At 41.6% G+C, this 27,518-nt stretch overlaps 1 protein-coding gene across 1 annotated transcript; it reads right to left on the bottom strand.

Moving 5' to 3' along the window:
• Positions 1–16,884: 16,884 nt before the first annotated feature.
• Positions 16,885–27,399, bottom strand: kcnv1 (potassium voltage-gated channel modifier subfamily V member 1). The gene is made up of 4 exons (XM_083678319.1): positions 27,185–27,399; positions 24,686–25,016; positions 23,715–24,385; positions 16,885–18,111 (listed from the first exon to the last, which is right to left on the bottom strand). Exons 2-4 carry the CDS (start codon positions 24,982–24,984, stop codon positions 17,582–17,584), a joined length of 1,500 nt encoding a protein of 499 aa, XP_083534445.1. The 5' UTR covers positions 24,985–25,016; positions 27,185–27,399; the 3' UTR covers positions 16,885–17,581.
• Between the last annotated feature and the right edge of the window lie 119 nt (positions 27,400–27,518).

Consider the following 27,518-nt stretch of genomic DNA (forward strand, 5'->3'; position numbering starts at 1 on the left):
GATGCCAGAGTCTTTGGGGCACCATGCCTTCATTATGGAAGAACAAGTGCCTCTGCCAGAGCTAGTGATAAGTGGGATTAGTGGGTGGATCAAAATGTAAGCATAACCCGGTAACCCAGAGGCATACCATTTTGGGGGTTAAATTATATCTGTATATATTGCTTTATGTGTGCCTGTTAAATGTGTTCTTGTCTGTCGTGCACACACACACACAGTTACACACACACACACACACACACACACACACACACACACACACACAGTCACACAATACTTTTATTTCCACCTAATCAGCGGCCATTGTACACCTACCTCCGAGTTCTCCCTGATCATATATCCGTCCTGGCTGTGGAAGGCAACCGTTGGAACACACCTGCATGTACTGTGTAATTGGAGCAAACAATAACAAAACGTTGAGCTAACGTACCGACAACAGACATGGCTCATTTACCTCATTGCCATCATGTTCCACCTAGAAAAAAGGCCCCAGGCTGACAAATGGAGACTAGCCAACCGACTGGCACCTCAAAGCAGCTTTGTAAAAAGTGGCTTTGAAGACTTCCATTCATATTTGATTGGTATGATTGTTGTTCACAACAAAAACATCACAAAAACAACTGCGCATCATGTAAGCCATTCATTCATTATCAAACCCTCTCTGGTGTGGCGTGTTCTTTTTGTTTCTGTCACTCTCTTACTGTATTTTGGTTATTACACTGTTCTTATTTTGGATATGAGTGGTTAGCCTGGTCTCTTCAGAATTTGGTCTCTTCAGAGAACACCAAGCTCTTCAAAGCCTGGCCACATCACTTTGAGGAAAGTAATGTTACATATACAGTATATATATATAATATACCCTAAGCAATGTGACAGTAAAGCATTTTTCCTTCTTTTCAGCTCTACACTCCAAAAGTTTGGATCTTAAATCAAACAATTACTATTAGGTTAAAGTAGTGATTCTCAGCTTTCATTTCATGGTATATGTGTACATATTGGTTTCACCATTCATTAATTACACCACTTTTTATGCTGTGGGACAGTTGTTTTGGGGGTTAATGGTGAGCAATCTTCGGTCATCCACTGTAGAAGTCTTCCTTGGCCTATCAGCCCGTTTGTGATTGCTGAGCTCACCAGTGCTTTTGTTTCTTTTTAATGATGTTCCAAACTGTTGATTTTGGCAAGCCTAACGTTTTGGCTATGTTTCTGATTTTTCAACCTAATATTGGCTTCCTTGACTTTCATTGACACCAATAGCAATAGTCAACATGAGGACATGGTCCTCATGTTGACAGACACCAATAGCAGACTTCAAAGGCAAAACCAAAGCCTAGAAGCAATTTCTGAATAGTCAAACCAATATGTACACAAATACCATCAAATAAAAATTGAGAATCTCTACTTTAAACTCATAGTAATTGTTTGTCCAATTACCAATCCAAACTTTTGGAGTGTCAAGCCAAAAGAAGAAATAATGCTTCACTGTCCCATTACTTACACAGGGCGCTGTATATATGCCATTTAGCAACCACTTTTATCCACAGCGACTTACAGTGCAGTAAGTGCAAACATTTTTAGTATTTGGTCCCAGTGGGTAGCAAACCCACAACCTTAGCATTGCTAGCACCATGCTCTACCAACCTTAGCATTGCTAGCACCATGCTCTACCAACTGAGCCACACAGGACCTGTCCAGTGACTTACCTCTTCTGAGGAGGTGGTGCTCCAAATGGTAATGGGTTGAAGAATTCTTTGGATATCTTCATATTTCGATTGGTCAGGGTTAGGGTTAGGGAAACATTTATTTGCTATCACTACCAAAGGCTGCCACGGTATGTAAACAAAAAGCACACTGAAAAAGAGGAAAGTAGAGTATATTTAGCCTTTAAGCCAGCTATTTGTCATTAGACTTCCTTGAGACTTCTATGACAAATGTAATCTCTTTGACGTGCATATGTTCAGCCCTTAAGCTACAGTATGTCTTGGTATTGGATGAATGTTAGCTTTTAGCTTCAGAACTAGCCTCAGACTGCTGGGTTTATAGGATTAGATTAGAACCGATACATGAGTCATTGCTTCAGACGTTGACTCCAGAGAGTGTCTTTGTCAAGATATTTGCTTCTTTCTCGCTCTTTCATCTTCTTGGCATGGGACGCCATCCGTTATCAAGCATGGGCCCTCGTCGTTCACGGTGACATTCTGCTGGTATTTAAAATCCAGTTGCCACTTTAAGTCAAGCATTTGACACGATTGTCAATCAGTGTCACTTACGGTGGCGGCAGGCTTATTTTGACATTTTCAGGGATATTCTGAACATTTTAGAAAGTCATGGAAGAAATTTAAAAGAGAGTTATTGAACTATTGAAGCACCAGCAGAATTGATGGCGGTGGTGAGCCACATGGAATAGGATGAAGTCACCAATGGACACTCATCATAGGTCAGATATGCATCTTTCCCCTAGATAATAGGATAAGAATAGGATTTGGGGAAGGTAAACTGATCCTGGCTCTGTGGTAATGAGCTCTAGGAGTTCAACCTTCTTGTAATTGTATATTAGGAGGGAGAAAGCCAGGTTTGATGAATCAACTGTGAGGAATAATCAACAGAGACGTATTCTGAAAGGAGATTTTGCACTGCATTATGAAGCTGACGAGTCTGTGGGTGATGCCTGGTGACACTCATATAGACAGATGCCTTGTGATGAAAGACAAGGTTTCCTAGAGGAATAATCATACAGCTGAGGCAGACCGACTTGATTTAATGGATTTTCACTCATCCCGCTAAGATGATGAAGGTGTCAATCTGTACATGGTGGGAGGAGGAGAGAAAGAGACAAAGACAGATTGAAATAAATAAATGCAGAGACACAATGTCTTAAACTGATCACAAATTCACACTATACAACCATACAAAGGATAAGATACCACATGGGCATATGACATAGTATATAGATACAACAAAAACAATGACTTCACGTACAGGTACATGCCATCTCTGTATCCTGAATACTCTACAACATATTGTAACTGGACCATTGGGTGTTGTACGGCCATTCTCGATACAATATGAATTTATAGACATCACTAAAAATGTTTGTGAGTGCTTGGTTTTGATTGAGGGCACCTTTGAATCTTCTTGAAATTGATGTTTAGATGAGTGTGGGAACCCTGTGATTTATAAGTTGTCTTAACGTTGTTAATTTGTAAAGCACTGTCTTACTTCTCCATTTATTGCTTAGGCAGCACATGGGTTTCCTGTCGGCAACCAGTTAATTAAGTGCACTGTTTAGAATATTTCTGACCACCTAGATTTCAATTTAAAAAATATCAATATATGATCAATATATTTTTAAATAAATGTACAGCTCTGTATTTGATAAGTGCTCTGAGTGTTCAAGTACTGTTAAAAATTGTTTTGAACCTGAAACCATTGATCAGATAAGAGTTTTATTTTTCCACTGTGAATAACAGTAAATCCAAAAAAGTCTATTCAGTAATTGAAACATATCATGTTTTAAATAGCAATTGGCAGAGGCAGTAACCCCCTCACAGTCAAAGATTTCCACTTATGCCATCGCAGAAGATATTTGATTATATATTCCACCCACTGACACAGAAACAAGCTACAGATCTCTGCACACCACCCGCTCACTCCAGCTCCAAGTGCCACTCCTATTTCTGCAACACAGAAGTTCTGTTTAGCTGAGAGCGCTGCACAAATACTGGATCGTGAAGAGGTATGAGAGGCCATTTATATATGTGTTTTAATCACTCACAGCTTGACTTAATTCAGTGTGGGGGTTTGTCTTTTCAAAGTGGACTGAAAATAATGCCCCTGACTTTGAAAATGAGAACATTGAATGTAAATATGCTACATCCAATGTACTGTACTCTATTATTATTTTATTTTTTTAAGGTTTATTCCGTAGGCTACTATATAATGTTTTATGTTTGTCTCTTAAAAATAAAATATACTCTGTCTACTGCTACCTTGCAGTCCCACCAAGGTGCATGAACGCAAGAACAAACGGAAAGTGTGGTGATCACCCTGGTGAATACTTTTGTTTATAAATGCAATGTTTTTGTTGGATGATGAAGATACCTTTTTACTGCACGTCCACTTCCCTCTAAGGCCCGGCCACACTCGTCCATCAGAAAACGGATAAAAACATCAGATTTGATTTGTGATTTTTGACACAACGTTCGAAACAACCTAGCAACCGAACAATGCAACCTAGCAACTCAATACACAACCTTGTTTCTAATTGGCTAAACTGATAAACGGACTGTGAAAAGTTCAACTCCTTCACACTTTTTTTGTCTCTAAAAATCGGTCAAAACGTATGAAACAGACACAAACAGACTTGTTTTCCGTCAACAGATGACTAGAGAAACCATTGGCTCAATCTGTAATTAATGGATACAACAGCCAACAGTGTGGCCAGGGCTTAAAGGGATACAACATCACATATTTGATTCCTTACCCTCAAATGAGTCTATAGACAATGAGTCTTCAACCAACACTCTTCTGTTTATCTGGGCATTGTAACTAACAGCTAATTGCTGACAGCTAATAAAGCAAAATTATTAAGCAATAATGCCCTTGAGGCCGTGATTTATTGTCAATATTGTCACTTGGTAGGGCGTTGCTAATTCCCCCTACCCATGACAACATTGATGATAAATTACAGCCTCTCTGGCATTATTGCTTAATTATTTACCTTTCCCAGAAACTGTGCAGGTTAGAAGGTTTAAAGCTATATAGCGACTGGTCACATTAGCCACATTACTTGTCCTAGTACACTTCTCGAATATCAAATGAAAATATTTGATCATGCTCAACAATAAAATAGCTTTATTTATCAGTATCCTAGTAGCTCATCAATACAAGCTTGCTATGTTTGTCTCCAGACAGCTTGTTGATATTTCTGTTGTCATGCTGTTATTCGATTGTAATGTAATCAGTTTACCAGCATATTGCTGGCATTCTGCAAGACACAACTAAATAACATAGCAACACCAATGCCCAATACAATACAATGCACGTCCATCTCAAATTCTCAACAATAATCATCTCTCCAGAGATATTACACCAATGGAGTGTCATTTGACAGTGAATGTGCTATGTTAGGGAAATGGGGATAAATGCATAGAATTCCAGGTACAAGTATTCCCGATCTGGGATACCTCATTAACCCAGTTACATCCAACATCAGACAGAAGGAGGGTGAATTCTGTCAAGGACGAAGTAAAAGACATTCCCTGTAGAGTTCAAAAGTCAGACAGGTAGGTGGAGCTTGAGGAGACGAAAGGAGGCCATTCTTGTACACGACCCTTCCATTCTTGTACAATGTAGAACATGTAGAACACTGCATTGTATTTGGCTCAGCCCAAGGTTACTTGCAAGGTGGTCATTTTCTGCTTGTCCACGCTTCTATATTTACAGGCAGCATCATGGGAAGCCAACATGTTCGACTGCCTGGCAAGAGACCTGTAAATTTGCCTAAAGAGCCACGCTGCTTCACAAATATTTCCATAATTTCACAGTGGCCACAGCTGGCACCAACAGCTCTATGAAGGTCAAGTTATTAGCCCGACGAATACAGAGAATCAAGAAGAGAGTTCACCACCCGAACATCCATTTTAACTGAAAAGAAGGAATACATTTGACTGAATGCTTATTGCTATAGACTTAGAGGCTTTACACACTACAGGGCCGACCCAATCCATACTGTACTGGCTCAGATATTTTCCATTCACATTGTCCCTTTCAGCAATGTTTCAGCAACTAGTATGATGGCCAGCCCAGTACAGCTCAGCTCGGCTCAGCGTGGCTCGGCTCTATAGGGTGAATAAGGGTTTAGTCAGCTGCCCATCCTAATAATATACTACAGGGTCATGAAAAAGTGAAGGGGCGAGTGTTTGTCTATTTCACTTCCAAAATGGGAAAACCGTATTTCCTTAAGGAGTGTGTGTGTGTGTGTGTGTTTAATGAGGCAACGTTTGAAGTTTGCGATGAAAGGCTTTCGCTCAGGGCCTCTCAGATGGGTGAGGGGGGGGGGGGAATATATGGTTGCAGATATTTTTTTAATACCAGAGCAGCTAATATACTATATGTCTCTTTCTGCACATTTAGTTGCTGTTGTAGCTGTGTCCATACTCACAAAGAATGATTTTGAGCCAATAAAAGGTCTTCTAAATTGGACCCCGTTGAACAGAATGGGGTACACATCTTCACCGGCATTTTATTTCATAAATTTGGCACTGTAACACAACAGGTTTCATGGTTTAATGGGGTAACAATTTGATTTGTCTTATATTCCATGTCAACTATAGGCTACATTTTAAATTCCACCTAAAATTGTAATTATACAATTAGTATGTACACTTGCGGAATGTACCCTTAAACTTTAGGATTATAAGTGTCTTCACTACATTTTATTCCTACTTAGTCCCCAAACCTATGTTTTTAAGTTATATAGTAGCAGGTAGTTTCTCCATAACGTTTCTGTCCTCTTGGCCCAGCCCCAGTACTGTCTTTGCCCCATGGCGTGTTCTGTCCCGTCCTCCTCCTGCTCTGCAGGGGATTCCCCAGCATCCATTTTGGTTCCTACTGTACAATGTCCTGTTTGAGAATGACACTGTGCTCTGCTTTACAATACGACTCTGTCAACCTTGCTTAAAGCAGTAGGTCACCTAAACTTTATAATTCTTTCAACTTTTTCTTGCCTTGTAATTGGACTCACAGTGCAACTAACAATTGAGTGTGCCACCACAGGCTAACATTAGTATTGATTAGCTTTAAACTATTTGGTGATATGAACCAAAATCAATGGTGATACCATTTAAGTATTTTCATTTGTTTTGTATACTTTATTTATACATTTCCAATTACGATGACACAGAAAACAATTGAAAACATTTGGAAAATGGATTTATTAATGACAACAATAATATTTCATGATAATTGTGTAATACTGTAATAATGTCTCTATAAAATGTGTATATAGTCCAGTGAGTGCCCTATTTTGTCTAAATGGTACAATGGTATAATGAAAGAGACACACACAACGCTGTGCTAAGAATCATAGTCTGAAGCAATGATGGTCACGGTCTATAAGTTTGGATTTAATGGCTGCTACTGGGACACAATATACAGGTCACTGTCTGTAACAGCAGGTTATCTGGTTACAGTTCAGCATGTCTAGCATTTAAATATTTGATAGTTTATAGGGCAGTATTTTTATTTTGAAGAGAAAAATAACTACTATTTTGAAGGACATCACAAACGCGGAACTGGGTTTGAAGAGCTCTCTCATGTTGCTATCTTTACTCAGTATTTGATAAAAACTATCAAATGATACATGTATATAACCTTCAATAAAAAGAGAAAGATGTAAATCAACTTACTTCAAAGGTGATGCTACACAAGCTAGCTAGCTTGCTATATGCTCATGTTGATACTGTTATGACTGGCTAATGTAGAGCTACCTAGCTAGCTCCACACCAGTGGGGCTTTGTCGTAAGCTGGAAACAACCTGTAGTTTAAACACTGATAGTACACAGTTAGCTACACAGTAGCAGTAACAGTAGTTAGACAGTGTCACCTGTAGCAAGCCTGTAAGTTGATACCAATGTGAAACGCACCTTTCAAACTATTTATTAACTCATCTATTTTCATTCAGCAGCAGGCCAGTAGCCTTGCTGCAGTTTGTTGGGTTATGTTTTGTTAAAAGTGAATGCCATCTCTGTCATTACTATAGCATAGACAAGCATGAATTGATGTGAATTATCCATTCATGACTACTTATTATGAATCATGCAATGTTGGATCACTTTACCCCTATACACTTAAACTTATAAATGTTCATAATTGCTCATAATTGCTTATGAAAGGTAAGGCTACTTCACTTGGAGTGCCTTATTTTTAGGTGCACATTAATTATACTCAGTTACAAATGTTTATAACTCAATAATTAATGTTAGTAACTAATTCATCAATAGTAAATGGTGATGCACTTTACAATAAGGTCATATGTCATCAGTTAGAAATATTGGTAACCCATTAATAAATGTTAAGTCATTAATAAATGATCAACGGTATTACACTTTACATAAAGATCCCATTTGATCAGTTATACATGTTGGTACATGATATGGGCAGAGGTTTTCTCCATAAGTACACAGGATAGAAGAGTACGTGACTTAATTATCAATGTGGTCTACTCATTGACATACCCAAACCAGGACAGAGCACTAACCACACATCGATGAACACAGAGAAGGGGTAAGTAGTGGATAGATATATCAACAAATAAAATCTGTGAACCTGCACGGTGGATGTTTAAATGAGGAACGTGTTGACAAGGACATCAGGATATCAAAGGCCATGGTTAAAAAAACGTGTGACAGCTGTACTGTAAAAAAGTAAGTCAGAATGGCTTATATCATGTTTTAACCATGTAATCTGTATTCGCTAGTGTTTCCCAACATAAATCTCACTATTGTAAACACAGCTGCTATCCAGGATGTGTAACCATTCCCTCCCTCCAAATGTAGCTCAGAGAAAGATAGTTACATTACTACTAGTTTATTACTATCTGAGAACCAATGAATAGAACCAATTAAATAGTGTTGAAATTCAAACAGAATATATTCTACCACCCAATTACTATATTATATATTAAACACATGAACGGCACATCTACTCTACTATATTATGTTAGATATTTAGTCTCAGAAAGCGTAACTTAAGTGAAATGACGTGAATCTGGTTTATGTTAACACAGGATTAGTTCAAAGGCTGCTTACAAAAAATCCCTAGAGATTTATTTTAGAGGAAGAAGCAACTCTGGAAGAAACCAGAGAAAGGATGCGTTTAAAGAAACAGCTCAACCCCGTAAAGCATCTGGAAGAGAAGCTGTTATGACATGCCTGGTTGAGATGGTGTCTGATCACTTGCCTATTTAAACACATCTTCACTCCCTGTCTCTGGTCTCTCTCATCATTCTGTCTCGTACTCTCTTTGGTCTCTGCTCCTCTCATCCCTCTCTTTCTCTCTCTCTGGTCTATCTCTCAAACTCGTGTGTGTGTGTGTGTGTGTGTGTGTGTGTGTGTGTGTGTCTGTGTGTTGTGCGTTTTCCCGAGGTTTGGGACTCCTTGTCCAGCTGGGACATCGACAGCACTCTTATCCCATTACGTCTATTTCTATATCCTTACTGGGAAGCAGAATGACTGGTATTATTAGTGTTTATGAAAAAAACACACAAGGCCTGTTCAAACAGGGCTCTTTTGATACAGCATCAAAAGGACACTCATCGTCCTCATGTTGAATACTTTCAACTAAATGTTTCACTGAAGGATGAGCCAGTACCATTTGTCCTTTTGTTCCCCAAATACAATGAGGAAGGATACAACAGAATGTGAATGAAACTGTACATCTATTGATATTGAATGAGTGTACTGACTGAGATGTGCTCTGGGAAATGGCAGTGGGTTCTTTTAGCAAATGTTTTATGTCTAGACAGCTAACGTATAAGTAGGCCAGAGGTCTCTGCTCTTAATTGCCTCTGTCTCTGCCATGTGGCACAATGCCCCAAAGTGGTCTGCAAATTAAGTATGCGTGAGAGCAAATGTATTAATTATAAAGACAACATGATGGAGAAGAAATATTCATATTTACCATCCGTAGTTTTATCACAAATCCATTCATACTGTATCACCTAGACAGCATTTCCTCCATGTCCAAAAGATAAGTATAGTACAGACTGGCCCAATGGCCATGTAAGGGAATCCAAGTGGCCAACTGACGATTTACTGTGACTGAGTAGTAAAAAAGGGATTTTCCTGTGAGAGGTATGGAAAAACATCTATGCTGAGCAGAGGTTGGGGATAAGCTAAACAGCAAGGGCTTGAAAGGTTTACTCAGCGACATAACTTTACCATGGAAAGTGGAGAGAATTCAGAGATGTATCAGCTTCATCCAAGCAAGACGTGGATGCGATTCTGGAAGTGCACGAGCACGGCAATACAAAGTTATAGCCATGTGACAGAAAGGTTAGTTTTGTCTGCTGGAAGTCGCCCTGATGTTTTATGATTACATCATATTGCTGAGTGTACTGTACATGACATAACTCTTGAATGCTAACTTCTATTCTGTGTATATAGTACTATATTGTTATAGCCTTCTTATCTATTTATTCATCACGCAATTCATACGTTAAATAACCTCTGTCATGTGAATGAAATAAAATGAACTTGAACTTGAATTCTACATCTCAAATTAAATTACTGTAATGTTAGGGTTAGTTACTATAATGCTCTGTACCTAATATAGCTCATTTTAAAAAATGAAAAAAATTACCATGGCTATAAATGGCTATAATCGCTCCTCTTTTGACACAGATAAAAAAGCTGAAGGAAGAGAGAGGGGGGGGGGGGAGACTAGACTAGAGAGAAAGACAGAGAGTGAGAGAGAGGGGGGGAGACTAGACTACAGAGAAAGAGAGAGAGAGAGGGGCCCCCTGTTTAATGGAGGATAAGAATCCTAGAAGTACCAGAGTGGTCTCTCCATAGGTGGGCCAGACTGGGGGAGTCTCTCCACTGCCTATCTGTCTAGTACTGCCAGGTTTTATATCAGTCCAGTAGTGCATGTTACCCTCTGAGTATATGTGTCCATCTGTATGGGGTGGGGTTGTTGGTGGAAAGTATGTTCGAAGCACTTGAAGTCATACGTGTGTGCACTGTGAAAAAAAAGTCACGTCAATATGTACGTGTTTGTTTATTATTCTGTGAGTTTTGGGGAGCTTTTCTGAAGTGTGTGTGTGTGTGTGTGTGTGTCTGCATGTGCGTGTGTGTGTGTGTGCAAGTAGGCCTTTCCACTTGGTAATGCCAACCCAAAGCTCAGACGTCTTACCAATAACTAAAGTGCAACTCAATTTGCTCACATGCGACAGCCTCCTGACACGAAGACGCATCAAGGAAGGCCTGAGAGGAAGGCCAAACTACAAAGTATTTTTATTCTATTAGTTTTTTTTTTCACTACTCTGAGTGGACTGAGTGCTACCTACATCTTGTATTGCCCAGTAACCCTCTATCTCTATACCGGCAAATATCACAATGTGCTTCCACCCCATTCCTGTTATTTAATTCCTCAGGAGGACATATCGACGCTACACCCCCACTCGCAACCCTTCCAATCTAATCTACCCACCATGCTCAACTGACCACAACCTCATTGTCATGGGAGGACTTTGGAACTGCCAGTCAGCGGTCTGGAAAGCAGAGGCTATCTCAGCCTATGCCTGCTTCATGTCCCTGATGATGGATGTCCTTCTCAGCTTCTTCCCTGAGGATGGCACACCGCTCACACTACTGGGTGACTTCAAAATCCAGTCGGAGAAGCTTCACTCGTCTGGAGCACTTGACCTTCTCTCCTCCTTCGGCCTTACCCTGTCCCACTCTCCTCCGACTCATAAGGCGGGCAATCAGCTCGACCTTGTCTTCACCAGATCCTCCCATACCTCCAACCTTACTGTTACCCCTCTTCCGGTTTTTGATCATCATTTTGTATCCTTCTCCCTTCCTCTTAAATCCTCCCCCTCCCAGTCAGTCTCTACCCACACTGTATCCTCTTGTTGCAACCTGCGTACCCTCTCACTCACTGCTCTCTCTTCCTCTGTCTTATCCGCCCCACCCTCTGTTGAATCCTTCTCCATTCTATCCACTGATACAGCCTCCTCCACCCTCCTGTCCACTCTTTCCTCATCCTTCGACTCTCTCTGTCCACAGACCTCAAGGCCGGCACGATCCTCTCCACGCGCTCCCTGGCTGTCTGAAACCCTGCAACTTTGTAGAATAGGCCTCCGGGAAGCTGAGAGGAAATGGAGAAAAACTGACCTCCCTGATGACCTAGAACCTTATCTCTCTCTCCTCCTCAACTACACCTCATCTGCATCAGCTGCTAAAGCTTCTTAATACCATTCCAAAATTCAATCCTCTGCCTCTGACCCAAGGAAACTGTTCTCCACATTTTCCTCACTTCTCAACCCACCTCCTCCCCCTCCTCCCTCCTCCCTGTCTGCAGATGACTTTGTCACCTACTTTAAAAAGAAGGTTGATGACATGAGCAGCTCTTTCCCTCTACCTCTCACCAACACTGCTACCTCTCCTCCCAAACCTACTGCACTACACCCGGTCTCTGGTTTATCAGATTTCCCCCCCCCCTCTCCTTTGATGATGTTCTAAAACTGGTCACATCAAAGCGGGCAACCACCTGCCCCCTCGATCCTATCCCCTCCCCCTTTCTCCAATCCATCTCCAAAGACCTCCTACCATTCCGATCAATTTCTCTCTATCCACAGGATCTGTCCCAGCTGCCTTCAAGACAGCCACAGTCAAGCCTCTTCTCAAGAAACCAACTCTTGACTCGTCTGCTGTCCATAACTACAGACCGGTATCCCTTCTCTCCTTCTTATCTAAAACCCTTGAACATGCTGTCTCTAACCAACTGTCTCACTACCTCCTTCAGAACAACCTCCCTGACCCTCACCAATCCGGCTTTAAGGCTGGGCACTCTACTGAGACTGCTCTCCTTGCTGTCACAGAGGCCCTCCACTCTGCTCGAGCTTTCTCCCTCTCCTGTTCTCATTCTTCTGGACCTGTCCGCTGCATTCAACACAGTAAACCACCCGATCCTTCACTCCACCCTCTCAGACTTGGGCATCTCTGGCTCTGCACTCTCCTGGTTTGCATCCTACCTGGCCGATCGCTCTTACCAGGTGATGTGGAGAGGATCGCTGTCCTCTCCACGAGCCCTCACCACTGGGGTCCCCCAGGGCTCTGTCCTAGTGCCCTTACTGTTCTCCCTCTATACCAAATCTCTTGGTTCTGTAATTTCCTCACATGGTTTCTCCTACCACAGCTATGCAGATGACACTCAACTCTTTCTCTCTTTCCCCCCTTCTGACTCACAGGTGGCAACACATGTCTCTGTGTGTCTTGCAGACAAAGCCTGGCTCTCCAAGACTTCTCCATCACAGTAGAGAACTCTACTGTGACCTCCTCCCATACAGCCAAGAACCTTGGGGTGATCCTTGACAACCACTTATCCTGTGTGGCGAACATCACAGCGACAAAACGCTCCTGTAGATTCTTCCTCTACAACATCAGAAGGATACGTCCATTCCTCACCAGAGAAGCAGCACAACTTTTGGTCCAAACACTTGTGATCTCTCACCTTGACTACTGCAACGCACTCTTGGCCGGTCTCCCCACCTCCACCATCAGGCCTCTGCAGCTCATCCAGAATGCTGCCACCTGTCTGGTGTTCAATCTCCCCAAATTCTCCCATGTAACTCCCCTCCTCCGCACCCTTCACTGGCTCCCGGTAGCAGCTCCCATCAGATTCAAGACCCTGGTGCTCGCCTACCGGGTGGCAAAGGGAACAGCCCCTCCCTACTTGCAAGCAATGGTCAGCCCCCAAACCCCTGCCCGATCACTCCGCTTTTCCACCTCAGCTGGCCGCCTGGCACCGCCGCCTCTACGTGGATGCAGCAGCCGCACTACTCGGTCACGGCTTTTCACTGTCCTGGCGACCCGCTGGTGGAACGAGTTTCCCACTGCTGTCATGACTGCAGAGTCACTACCAATCTTCCACCGTAGATTGAAGACCCATCTCTTCAGGCTACATCTTAACGGTCCCTCCTAAAGACCTCTTCACCCCCACGACCCCCCTGTAAAAATGTTCCTTCTTCTAGCATTGTGACTGCCTATGGCCCCTGGTCTGAGCATTGATTACTTTATCTTATGATGATTGATGGATAGATGATTCACTTACTTAAACAAATGTATTTGTTGTAAGTCGCTTTGGATAAAGGCGTCTGCTAAATACCATAAATGTAAACGTAAATGTACATGCTATTGATCTATGGTGAGTTTACCAAAAGCTTTGTAGCTAACGTGGAACTTTATTTCTGTAGACAACTAGTCCCAAGACATCTGTACCAACTAATGCGGTACGTCTGAAAATAATGGATCCAGCTTTTGAGAACTTTGTGAAGGGAGAAAAAAATCTTCCGGGAAGGGGTCTTCAACACCTCTACCGACAAATCACACGACTTTGGTAAGGTGGGGCTCAGAATGAAGTCAGAGCGTCATTTTGTGTCTGGGGGAGATGTTGATTATAAGACACGACCAGATTTGGAAGACAAATAAAAGGTGGATTTCCTGCTCATGCATGTCCCTCCCCATCCATCTACAGCATAGGACTTGGAAGACAATAGGCTTCTAGACAGAATTTGTGGGAGGCAACACGTCTGGTGCTGCAAGACAACTCGATAGCCCAACTAGCAGCAAGAGAGTAGAAATTGTAAAATCTATGCTTGATGGTAAAGGCCTTAGCATGCTTCTATCGAACTGTTTGTGCGAAGTTGTGATGATCGCCACTAACGTAGCACAGCATACTTTGTGCCCTTCTGTTTTGAGTTTGCATCTATACACTCTTAGAACTAAAGGTGCTAGTTAGTACCAACAAAGGGTTCTTCATTTGTCCCCGTAAGGAAACCCTTTTTTGTGCTTTGTAGAACCCTTTTATAATGGTTCTATTTCGAACCCTCTACAAGCGGTTCTACCTAGTACCCGCTGTAGAGGATTCTACTAGAGAGGGTTCTACCTTGTACCTCTTGTAGAGGGTTCTTTATGAGTGTTTTGTGAGAACCCCTTGTAGAGGGTTCTTCATGACAGAGTCATATGTAGCACCAAAAAGGGTTCCCCTACAGGGACAAATCAAATAACCCTAAAACGGTTCTTCATGACAAGGGTCAGAGTCAGGCAGGGGCTAAGCTCTGGCACCATAGCTGGGCTATTAACAGCTTTTCCCCAAAATGTCATGTAGTAAACTCAAGCCCATTTTAGGCTGCATGTCACTTTGTCAAACATATGTATTACGGGTAGTCAGATTTTCTCTCATTGCGTTGCATTCAGAGATGTTCCTCATAATGTGTGCGCCCAACTCATTTTTGCCTGTCTGCATCATTCGCCAGTGAAGTGAAACATTCTGTGAGTATCGATTGTATCAACAATATGGCTTGGAGAATATTGAAACATTGTATCAATGACATGGCTTGGAGAATATTGAAACATAGTAGCCAGTGAGGTGGCTAAAGCGTACAATTGTTATTGTCTTTAAAGCCAAACTCATGCACCAACCATTAACCATTTTGCATTTGCCCAGCACAGTTAATGGACAGCCAGAATAGTTGCAGTTCCATTAGGACCAGTTCCATCCAAAAACCGCTCTAAATAACAAGTTGTTCAGTTGTGTTTATTTTCACACCAATACATGAAATGGCCAAAGATGGTGTGTGTGTGTGTGTGTGTGTGTGTGTGTGTGTGTGTGTGTGTGTGTTTTCTCTGAGGTTTGGGACTCCTTGTGCAGCTGGGACAGCGCTCTTATCCCTGAGTATCACACAAATGAACTGTCTCACTATCGCCTCACTGGGAAGCAGAATGACTGGTGTTCTCTGGTATTATTTGTGTTTATGAAAAAAACACACAAGGCCTGTTCAAACAGGGCTCTTTTTATACAGCATCAAAAGGACACTCATCGTCCTCATGTTGAATACTTTCAACTAAATGTTTCACTGAAGGATGAGCCAGTACCATTTGTCCTTTTGTTCCCCAAATACAATGAGGAAGGATACAACAGAATGTGAATGAAACTGTACATCTATTGATATTGAATGAGTGTACTGACTGAGATGTGCTCTGGGAAATGGCAGTGGGTTCTTTTAGCAAATGTTTTATGTCGAGACAGCTAACGTATAAGTAGGCCAGAGGTCTCTACTCTTAATTGCCTCTGTCATGTGGCAAATGTCCCAAAAAAGTAGTCTGCAAATTAAGTATGTTTGTGAGCAAATGTATTAATTTCTATCAATAACACATCCACTGCATACTTAAGCAGATTGAGACAGGCCTTCAAAGACAACATGATGGAGAAGAAATATTTATATTTGAATCTGTAGATACTTCTGTTGGTTACAGAAGACTGTCGTAGACTGATGTATTCTCCAATGTTTCCTACTATCACTAAAAAAGAATACTATTATTTCTCAAAAGGTTTGGTTTTAAATAATGTTTTAATGGATGCTATACATTGGTGGTGGAAGGGGTGAATTGGCCTCTATAAAATTCAAGCCAGAGTAAAAAAACGCTATAAATGCAATCCACTCCATTCCATTGCATGAATACATTCATCACTATTCCAGTGTTTCAGTTTAAGCAGTCATTTGCATTTAGACTGTCCTTACGGTTTGATTTAATAATGCATTGACATCAGTCCAGAGAGAGTTCTTTAAAGTAAAGTAGTAAAGAACCCAATCTGACGACGATAAACACATAGCCGATTAGATTATTTACTAAAACCTTTTATAGTTAATTTCAAACCTCCCTGACTTGGCGTTGTAGTGGCTGCTCTCTCACAGGAGGGCCTGGGCTGATGTGTTGTTTCTGGTTGGAGTGGGAGCAGCTACAAAATCGGCTGAGGTGAATAAACAAAATTTGGCTATGCAGGATACCGCAAACAAAACCGCTCCAGCAAACAAACAAACAGTTTGTTAACTCCGCAATAAGTCATTTTGTTTGTGCGAAACCAGTAAACTTTGTTTCGACAAGAAGCATGTTCCAGGCTTCTTCTCTCCGTCTGAACAAACTAAATTGGCCAAATGAAGCACTTTGCTGCCCTATGAGTGTTCTGGACCTGGGTCGGGAGAGACAAATACATTTACATTAACCACAAAGGTCTCAGGAAACTTAGAAAACTCAGATATGTCACCCAGACCAGAGTAGAGTAATACAGTGATATTTCAAAAGACCATTGTGACCCATAAAATAGCGAGGCAGGAGAAGAAGGCTGTTTTATTGCTCTCTACTGAAATCATGGTGTGCTTTTTCAAAACATCAATTGGCAATTACGAGAAAATAAAATAACGAACCATTTTTCAACAGAGAGAAAATAGGGGTATGATACAATAAATAACCACGTCATCTTAGAATATGCATATACACCTACCCATACACAGACGGAAGAGACACAACATGCAACAGAGTCAGAGGACACAACATTGAGAAGGTTTTCTCGTCAAAGTTTTGGCTTGACGATTTAAGGCGATATCTACCACAGTCATTTACCTTCAACTTCACACATAATGACCACTTGGCCATTGTTGTTGAATCATGATCGTGTTCTTGACCCACTTCATGATCATGTTCTTGACCCACTTCATGATCGTGTTCTTGATCCACATAATCAGGGTTCAAATTACAAGAGTGCTAATAGGTACTTTCTTATAAAAGCTGGTCCAGCCCACTGTTTTTAAAAGCACCCCAATGTCAATGTCTAACTCAATCCCTGAAAATGACCATTCCTGGACTCTGAAAGCATTCCCAGCAGTAAAGTACTTTCATCGTTTTCTCTATAGTAATACATAAACAATCATCTTACCTTCCCTACTAATCAGGTTTCCATTTAACTCAGTCAATTCAAAACAATCACCACAACAATCCTTGCGAATGGTCCGTCCCCCACACTACCAACACAGGTCATCGCCACCGCTGCTCCTCGTACTGGCCCTCTCCCTCCCCTGCAGCCTCAGCATCTCCATCACACTGCGGGCGTACGCATCCCTCAGGTTCATCCCGCCACCACCCCCTCCCGTGCCGCCCACGTCACCCACCGACCCCCGCGCCAGCCTCTTGAGTGCCTCCCCGTGGCGTAGCGCCGCCTCCTTCATCTTCAGCGTGAAGTAGCAGGCGGAGAAGCGGTCGTTGATGATGGCGATGGGCAGCGCCAGGATGAGGATGCCTGACAGGATGCAGAGGAAGGCCAAGACCTTGCCCAGGGTGGTGTCGGGGCGGATGTCGCCGTAGCCCACTGTAGTCATGGAGGTGGTGGCCCACCACCAGGCGCAGGGCACGCTGGTGAAGGTGGTGCCAGGCAGGTCGTGCTCCAGGGCGAACTCCACCGTGGCGAAGATGGAGATGCCCACGGAGAGGAAGAGGAGCAGGAGGCCCACCTCCTCGTAGCACTGACGGATGGTCATGCCCAAGGACTTGAGACCTGTATAGGGGGACACAGAAAGACTGGAATACAACTGTTGTATCCTCTATTAAACAAGAGAGATCTGAACTATTGATTCACAAGTCGGTCTCTGTACCTTGATTCAATGGCCGTTGATACAGTGTATCGGCACACTATAAAAATAAAACTTACGGGCCCTTCCCCAACAATAGCAGATATCTGAAGGAGTGGGATAGGTCTAAGAAATAAAGCAGAAGATTCCTATAACCCAAGATGGGGCCATGACCATATTGTTTCCGGCCCCTTCAGATCTGCAAACAGTGACGAGTTAGCAAATAAAATAAGAGGATGGTTGCGCAATCTTCCTTTTAACATGTAGGACTCGAAAACATTACCATTAAGATCATGAGTCATTCCTAATACCTGAATTAATTCCTAATACCTAGCAATTTTCTGTAAGCATGCAGGTGCACACCTTCAAGTGTAGGACCTTGAAAATGAACATCGTATCTAATTAGTCTTAATATTTTCTATTTATTCCTTGTTGAATATAGCCTCTTGATCCTTCTCAAGTGTGCAGGTGCACATTTTCACTTCACTATTCAATGAGTGATTGTCAAACATCAAAACATCAAAGGCGCTGTGGTGCATATCTTAGTACATTCTGGTGAAACACGGAACACAAAAGCTTGGCCTGTGCAGTTTGGGCCGAAACCTGTCCTATTGATTGACCTTTAAAGTTGCATGATGAAAACCTGCCTCTGGGGTGCTCTTGAGCTAAAAAGGGTCCCCTAAATAGTGAGAAATAATGTCCAGAAATTACATAATTGAATAAAACGGGGCACACCTCCCCATGCCCATGAGCATAAGCCTATTTTACCAAAGTTAGCTTACAACTAAGGATTGTGTGGTTCAATGAGGCATGGCTTTTATTCATATTATATCATGTTATGAAGTAAAGTATGATAAGAGGTGTACAGTGAACACTCAAGCAAAACATTTAGGTCAACAATTAGTAACTCAACTTCCATAGTGTACTTTTAATCTCATATTCATGCATTTGTTGAGGCTATGAACAGCAGACCTATAGCATTTGACAACATTACAGTGTCTCTTTGGACATTATCTTTCAGTAAGAACTGCAATCAGCAGACTACCACAGAGAACACAGCAAACAGAACGTCACTTGAGTCTTTCTCTTTCACGGTGTGTGAAAGTGATGACCTGCAGTGAAACATCTGGTAGGTAGAGCGGTAGGTAACAGTCTGGTAGGTAGAGCACACGTCTGATCAGCTGGTATGGTTCACACCCTGGAATTGCTTCACAGCTCTCCAAACTCCTCAAGCAGAAAATGCATCTCGGATGAAGTTTGTGAAGTTTGTGTGGGAGTAGATATTAGCATTTTTCAGATGTTTTTTGTATTTTGAATATACTCAGAGTTTGTGTTTTTGTCAGAGAGTGGGAACTATGTAGGCAATATGTATTAAAGCACTATAGAACAGCTGATGGACTCAAATGAAATCCTAAAGTTTCAAAAAGCTTCAAAGACCAAAATGAAAGTCCACTAACAAATTAATAAAACATATTTTTCATACACAGTTCAATATCTCTCATATTTGAGCTGGCAGGAGCGGCTTTATTTGATTAGATGGGATCTTTTCAAGAAAGCAAACCAGGCTAATACACTTTCAAGGACGTCCGTCAATGCAGGCATAGCGAACTTGAGAGTCCTTCTGTGTTCCAGGTATCTCTTTTCATTTGGCTTTTGTTTGTTTTGATTGTTCCTTAATCTTATCAGATAAGCAATGGGAGAAAAGAGACACACAACAGTTCTGCTGAGAGTGCTTCAGGGGCAGAGGGAAGAAGGTTATTAAAATGGAGATAGACCAGTACACAGGCTGTCCTTCTCCTCATGTATATAAGCCCTAGAGTATGGTGAACTTGTCTTTGTTTACAGCCAAAGAGCTAATGAGAGTGCCCTTGGTTCTGGATCTCTGCTGTCTTTAATATCCAAGTTGTTGTTTGCTTGTGTACGCTATACTCAAATGACCTTACCCATGTACGTTTTATTAACATTTCTGAATCCTGTGGTTCAATGAGCTTATCTGTTCATGTTGGTGTACGGCGTCCAATGTTTATTATCTGCAGTAACATGTTTCATATGAGGAAATGCTTATCTACTGATCAGTAAATCAGTAGATAAGCATTTACATTAAGTCACTTTACATGAAGATAATAGGCTTAAGATAAATTTAGCAGTGAAATCTATTAGTATCCTGGGAGACGTCATGCTGTGCCAAGAGCAAGTACAGAACATGCAGACAAATTCACACTTTCCACTAAAACACATCTGCTTAGCGACTATCACCCCAGAGAGTGAGAAATCTGTCTTTAAATCCGTTTTTCCCCAATCGGTTTTCTTCTCTTCATGACAAGACTTGCCATTCCAATCTGCTGAAGTTAATTTAGAGTGCTTAGTTTTCATTAACCTCACTGTTATAATGGCCTTAAGTAACCCAGTGATGTACAGTCATGAGAAAAAGTTAGGACACCCCCCAAAATATTAAGTTATTCTCTTAAAAATATGGACATATCAATATGTTATCTTCTTTCTAACAATGTCTATAGATAAAGGGGATGTAATTGAACAAAAAACTGTGAAATGAAAATGTAACTTTGTAATCATTTATTTAACGAAAAATTAACAATAATGCCAATTCCTACTGAGGAAAAAGTTAGGACACCCTATGCCCTAATAGCTAGTATTGCCCCCCTTGGCTGAAATAACCTCAATTAGACGTTTCTTATAACTGTCTACAGGTCTCTGACATCAATTGGGAGAAAGTTTTTCCCACTCCTCCTTGCAGAATTCTTTCAGCTGTGTGATGTTCGAGGGGTGTCTTGCATGCACAGCCAGTTTCAAATCAATCCACAGCATCTCAATAAGATTAAGATCCGGGCTTTGACTTGACCATTCCAGAACTCTCAATTTATTTTTCTTGAGCCATTCCTTGGTAGATTTACTGGAATGTTTTGGGTCATTGTCATGTTGCATGGTCCACATCTGCTTCAGCTTCAACTTTCGAACAGATGGTCTCACATTTTCCTCAAGCACCCTCTGATACAATACAAAATTCATAGTGGATTCTATGATGGTGAGCTGACCAGGCCCTGCTGCAGAAAAGCAGCCCCAAACCATGACATTTCCACCCCCATGCTTCACAGTTGGTATGAGGTTCTTGTTCTCAAATGCTGTCTTGGTTTTGCGCCAAACATGTCTACTCTTACTGTGCCCAAATAGTTCAACTTTGGATTCATCTGTCCAAAGCACATTGTTCCAGAAGTTCTGGTCTTTCTCTAGGTGTTCTCTGGCAAACTTTAGTCTTGCCCTGATGTTTTTTTTTGACAGCAGGGGTTTCCTCCTTGCACACCTCCCATGTAATGCAAACTTGTTCAGTCTCTTTCTTATGGTGGATGCATGTACTTTGACATCAATTGTGGCAAGAGATACCTGTAGGTCTCGTGATGACATTCTGGGATTGTTGGAGACTTCTTTAAGCATCTTTCGGTCAGCTCTTAGGCTGAACTTGCTTGGGCGGCCTGACCTGGCCATGTTGGTGGTGGTTTTAAATGTTCTCCACTTGTAAATTATTTTCCGGACAGTGGAATGGCCAATTTCGAATAGTTTGGAGATCTTTTTATATCCCTTCCCAGACTCATATGCATCTACAATTTTTCTTCTGAAGGCCTCAGAGAGCTCTTTTGATCTCGCCATGGTGATGCAACTCACTTCAACAATCAAGAGCAAACCAAACTAAATATCTGAGGCTTAAATAGGACAGGCTCCTCCAAAATCCTCTGTAACGATGTTCTAATCATTTGCACCTGATGTGGTGCTCTTTATTATAATTTTAGGCATTTTAAGTGGAACTAAATGTGGGGGTGTCCTAACTTTTTCCTCACAAGAAGATTGCATTTCTATTAATTACATTTTACCAATCATTTTTTAAATAATTTGTTTCAGTTGTATTTGTTTAGTTATATTACCTCAATTTTTCAATATTGTTCAAATGAATATCAAATGTCCATATGTTTGAATATGTTGAAGAAGACAAAGGTTTTCATAGGGTGTCCTAATTTTTTCTCATGACTGTAAGTGCATCCTAGATCAAAGGCACATGCCAAATGTCACCATTTTCTTTTTTTCTTTCCCTCTTTATTGAGGGGACTAGATGAGATGTGCTCTTTTGCTTTCTCTTCTCTCTTCTACAACCGTCCCTCTCAAAGTGGTAACATCATGACTCGGGAGTCTCTACCTGAAACCAGAATCCTCATCCCCCACCAAAATCATCAAAGCCAGACGCCCTCACTCACACACACACACACACACAAACACACACAAACTACTTCTACATCAAGAACAGGCAATCAAACCATCAATTGAGTCTTGGAGACTGACGCGCTGAAAGACGATTATGACGCATTAACGTTACACCGTCCCAAAAAAGAAACAAAGGTCTGAGCACAAAATGAATTCATTATGGACAAACTCCTCCCATCGACGACATCGTTTACGACCATAAGCTCTTTTAGTTGTAGTAGGTAGTAAGTTAATCATATTTCGACCTCAAATATATTTTCCGCTAAACCTGCAGACTGAGTGTTAGGTAAGTTGATTTGATTAACCAACTTTATCTAGGTTAGTCTCACTAAGATAAAATATATTCACTTACACTTACACTTACACACACTCACTCACTCACACACACACACACACACACACACACACACACACACACACATACACACGCACACACAGGCTGGGGAACTTTCTCTCGCCTGTCAGGCAGGCCCCCTCCTCCCAATCTCCCAAGGAAATATGAATGAATACATTTCTTCTCCGTTTCCCTGCCTATCTCATTCCCTTTCTCACTCAGTTCTCTCTCAGGCTTTCTATTACCTGGAAAAAATCTCTCTCAGAAAGATTCCACCATGTTAGAATCTCTCCTGGGATCCACCACCTCTCAGAAACTAGTTTTATTACAGAGAAGAACTTGAATGAGATTTTGTTTGACATTTCTATATAGTCAGTGTGATGCTATTGTTTTACAATGAACACTATAGCCATCTTGTCTCACATTTCCATTCTAGTTAACGCCCTGTATGCACACACATCTGCAGTCACCAAAGAGTTACTGAACTTCTGGCAGTTGAAAGTAATGACTGAATCAGTTTTGATCTCTGATATCTTTAAAATGCAATTATTGTCCTGATAAACAACAAAGGTTAGCGCTGAGAAATGATGGATGCAGTGTCCATTGCTGCGATTACGTGATGTGCTTTTTGGTCATAAAAGATCATATTTATCATATAGCGGCATTGATCATGTTCAAGCACTGAGAATCAAGGTGAAAGTCTGGATAAAGAATGTATGTATATCAGTGTAAGACTGCCATTAGCGAAATTCAGTCCACCACTAGGTTTAGTAACCATAGTATCTCCCCTAGTGGCAGATTTTGGATTTATAGAATAGAATACAATCATCTTCCTCCAATTAGCATAGAACTTGTACAATGAAGAGTTTAGGATCAGGTGTTGCTATTGAGATTAGAGCTTGTCAGTTTATGCTTGTGTGACCTTACCTGTGGAGTGTCGCCCCAGCTTGAGCAAGCGGAGGGATCTCATGAGCCGGAGCACCTGCACCACGCGACCCATGTTCTCCAGCTCGGTTGAGCCGCCGTGCAGACTCTCCACCGCCAGTGTCACGTAGAAGGGAAGGATGGCCAGCAGGTCGATCACGTTGGCCACACTGCGGCTAAAGCGGCACTTGTCACGCACGCAGACGAAGCGCAGCGCCAGTTCGCCCGTGAACCACACCACACACACATACTCCAGCGTGTCCAGGAAGAACGGCTGGACACTGGCGTTCCCACCCGCGCCCCCGAGGTCGCCCAGGTCCAGTGAGATAAGCGCCATGTTGACGATGGACACCACCACGAAAAAGATGGAGAGCGTGCCGAAGGTGCGTGCCGCCCGCGACGACTCGGGCTTCTCCAGCAGGTCCCACAGATGCCTGCGAAGAGCCGGGCACACGGCCCCAGAGAAGTCCTCATCGTCGCTGTCGTCGGGCTCGTCAACGCGCGGCATGTCCAGGCTCTCCTTCAGCTCCTTGCGGCGGTAGTAGCGGTCACGGCAGCACGGGTCGATGCGGAGCTCATCGATGCCCCAGTACTCGATCTCCTGGAGGAAGGAGACCACGCACAGCTCCTCCCTCACATAGAGGCGGCCTGTGCGGTAGTAGTTCATCACGTATCTGTTATTTGAAAAAAGAAATGACAGCAAGTAAAGTCTATACTTGAGTGACCCTTTATTTTTGTTAGGAGGTCAAATCCGCAGGAGTTTCCTCATAACATTTTTCTTAATAAAATAAGAATGTAAAGGTGCAATCTGTAACTTTTATTTTCCCAGTGGCAACTTGAGGTACTGCAAACACATTCAGCCAAGAATCAAAACAACAAATTCACAGAAACCCATCCCTAAATTTAAAAGCACTACTTTTCAACAGAAACCAAAGACACCGATTGCACCAATAAAAATAAAGTATACCACATACTGAAAGGTCTGCGAGTTACGGTCAAAGAAGAACTCGTTCTCCAGGAAGTCGGCGTCATCACACAGTTCCAGGGCCGAGTCGCGGGTGGACAGGGCCAGCTTACCGAGCCGTGTCTCTGGGTAGGACACCAGCAGCTCTTGGGACAGGACGTAGCGGCTGCCACCCACGTTGATGATGAAAAAGTCTAGCGGGTTGTCGCAGAGGGGCGGGGGCTCGCTGTAGAAGACACTGGAGTCCAGGGACAGGAGGGAGGCACTGTCCCCGTAGAACTCAGCCGGACTGGAAGAACAGCTCGTCATGGTGTGGTTGGCCTACACTCCAATGGGGGGAGCTAAATTGGTAAAACAGGAAGCAAATGGAAGTACAGGTAAATCTCCCAGGTATACTATGAAGCAAGCTAAAGGACTTAGCCAGCTAACTTTTACCCAATATCCTCCAACTCGGGATAACCCATGTCATGAAAATTACATTGTTGGAAGCCTGAACCTGAATTTGACAATAACTCAAGCCCGCTAATTTTACATAATCTTCAATATAAAAAGTTTGATTCATAGTATATCCCTTAGGAGTGCATAACATGTTAATAATCACATTATAATAAAACTATGAAACACACATTGCTTATATGGTAATAGGTAATGAAAGCATATTCCTTGATTTTGTTTCTGTAATTTAAAGCCGCAATCTGCAAACGATGAAATAGCAAATTTGCTGACAAACATCCTCTTGGACTGATCTGAGCAGAAGGAGAGATGCATACGGCACAGGTAACGTTAGGTTGCTATTCCCCTATCATTTATCAATGAAAAACAAACATGGATATGTTGCATAGGCATGTGGCCAGACTGTTACTTTTACTAAAACAGATATTACTAAAACATATTTTCCATGTTGTTGACCCAGAGTGGTGGCCAGGATTTTACTGATTATGAAAAACTGCATATATAGGGAATAGGGAACTTGGTAAGTCATAAGTCACACTTTCAAAGTGAATTTTTTACTCCGTTCCCACTCTTGCTACTGTAGCTTTGCTCAGTCATGTGCTCTACTGTTCAGTATGGTCCTCAGTTAAACCACCTTTGCAATGAATTCCCTGAATGAATCCATGGTTTCCTCGCTTGCTCCTGCCAAGAATGGTGTGTCAAACATCAGATGGAGAGAGAGAGAGAGCGTGAAATAGAGAGAAAAAGCCTCTGGCCGTGTCCTACTTCTTCAAAGCTCTACTGTATGTTAAGATTTAAATATTTCAGCTGGCCTACCTAATTAATAGAATGCTACTATTCCTGTAATCATTAATTCCCTTTTGGTAAGTTCCTCTATCTAACATTGTCATTGTGATAATGTTCATGGCCTGCATATTTCATGAGATCATTTGAGCAGACACCAAAGAGGTCTCAGAGAAAGAGCTGAGACAGGGGTACACCATTTTAAAATATGTGCATGGGTAGTTTATAAAATCCTTAAAATGTATATTGTTTTAAAATCCCATGTGGCAAGTACAACGACACCATAGTGTACACCTAAAAAATGTTAATGATAGAAAGGAAATTTGTTCAAACACAGTCAGTGTGTGTAAAAATTTGATTATGAAGGATAATCATTTTACTCCATTTTGTCTAGAAGCGAGAGGAGGGACATGATAATGAATGTTTTTTTAAATATGTTTATATATTTGAACACATCCATTTGGGGCGACATTGCTACTCAAAAACCACAACTCAGAGGACCTGCCATAAAATTCTGGATGTCTGGAATAAAGATGTATTGCTCATTGCAATAAAAGAGATATTCTGATACATTTCAGATTTTGTGTTGAGATCAAATGCCTGTCATAATGACAAATAAAACATGAGACAAATTAGATATTAACCAAGATAATCACACAGTGGTCACAGAGTAAGAACTTGGTAAGAATTTGATTAGCATATTACATGACAGGGGGGGAAGAGGAAGGAAGTGGGGCTTCTAGACTCCCACAATAACAATGTAATATGTTGTAACACGTACACTTAATGAGAAGAATGGCATTACAAACACAAAGAAAAAACACAAATGCACTCGTGGTATTTCATCCAAGGTAAGAAAAGGAATCAGTGAGCTGTTGAATAGCTTATGTAATATCAGAGCAGCACATACAAGACCAGTTGTTTTGAATGAAAGAAAAGGTATATTGGTATTATGAAATAAGTTCGTCAGATGGTAGTGCATATTTATCTTGGATAGAGAAAATATTGTTTTATTTTTATTTTTTAAGTTTCTGCGAAATATTCAGCTTTTCGACGGAAAACAAATTGAAAAGCTATAATGAATAGACAGTGTAATTACATAAATCGCGCAACTTAATTGGGCACGACACAGCTGGGCACGATCTGTAGCAATAGGCTACACCACAAGTTCACTTACCGCTACATTTTACTTTTACGCGTGTATTGGAATTCAAGACTATGTACCCCAGCCGATTGAGTGAATTAGTGAAATATTATCAAGAAGAAAACTCACCTATATGTTGGCTTTCGTTGTCATCGTGTTATTAGAAGGGATAGATGGAGTATCCATACACGTATCCATAGTTCATTTCCAGCGTTAAACCAAAAGGCATTTGGCACGTCCAATGTATTGTAATCATGATACAATTCTTCATGCGAAATACTGCTAATCCTTAAGTGTAAATGATATCCAAAAAACAAGAAAACAAAACTCCGTGCACTCCAAAGAACACAATCCAGACACTTCTGTCAACTCCACTTCTGTAAAAACATGAGGAGAGCGAAAGCAGGGAGCAGATCAGGCGACAGGCTGCTGCTAGGCAACAAACTAGGGTTTTCTGAATCAA

Source organism: Argentina silus, assembly GCF_951799395.1.
Source record: "Argentina silus genome assembly, chromosome: 10".
NCBI lineage: Eukaryota > Metazoa > Chordata > Actinopteri > Argentiniformes > Argentinidae > Argentina > Argentina silus.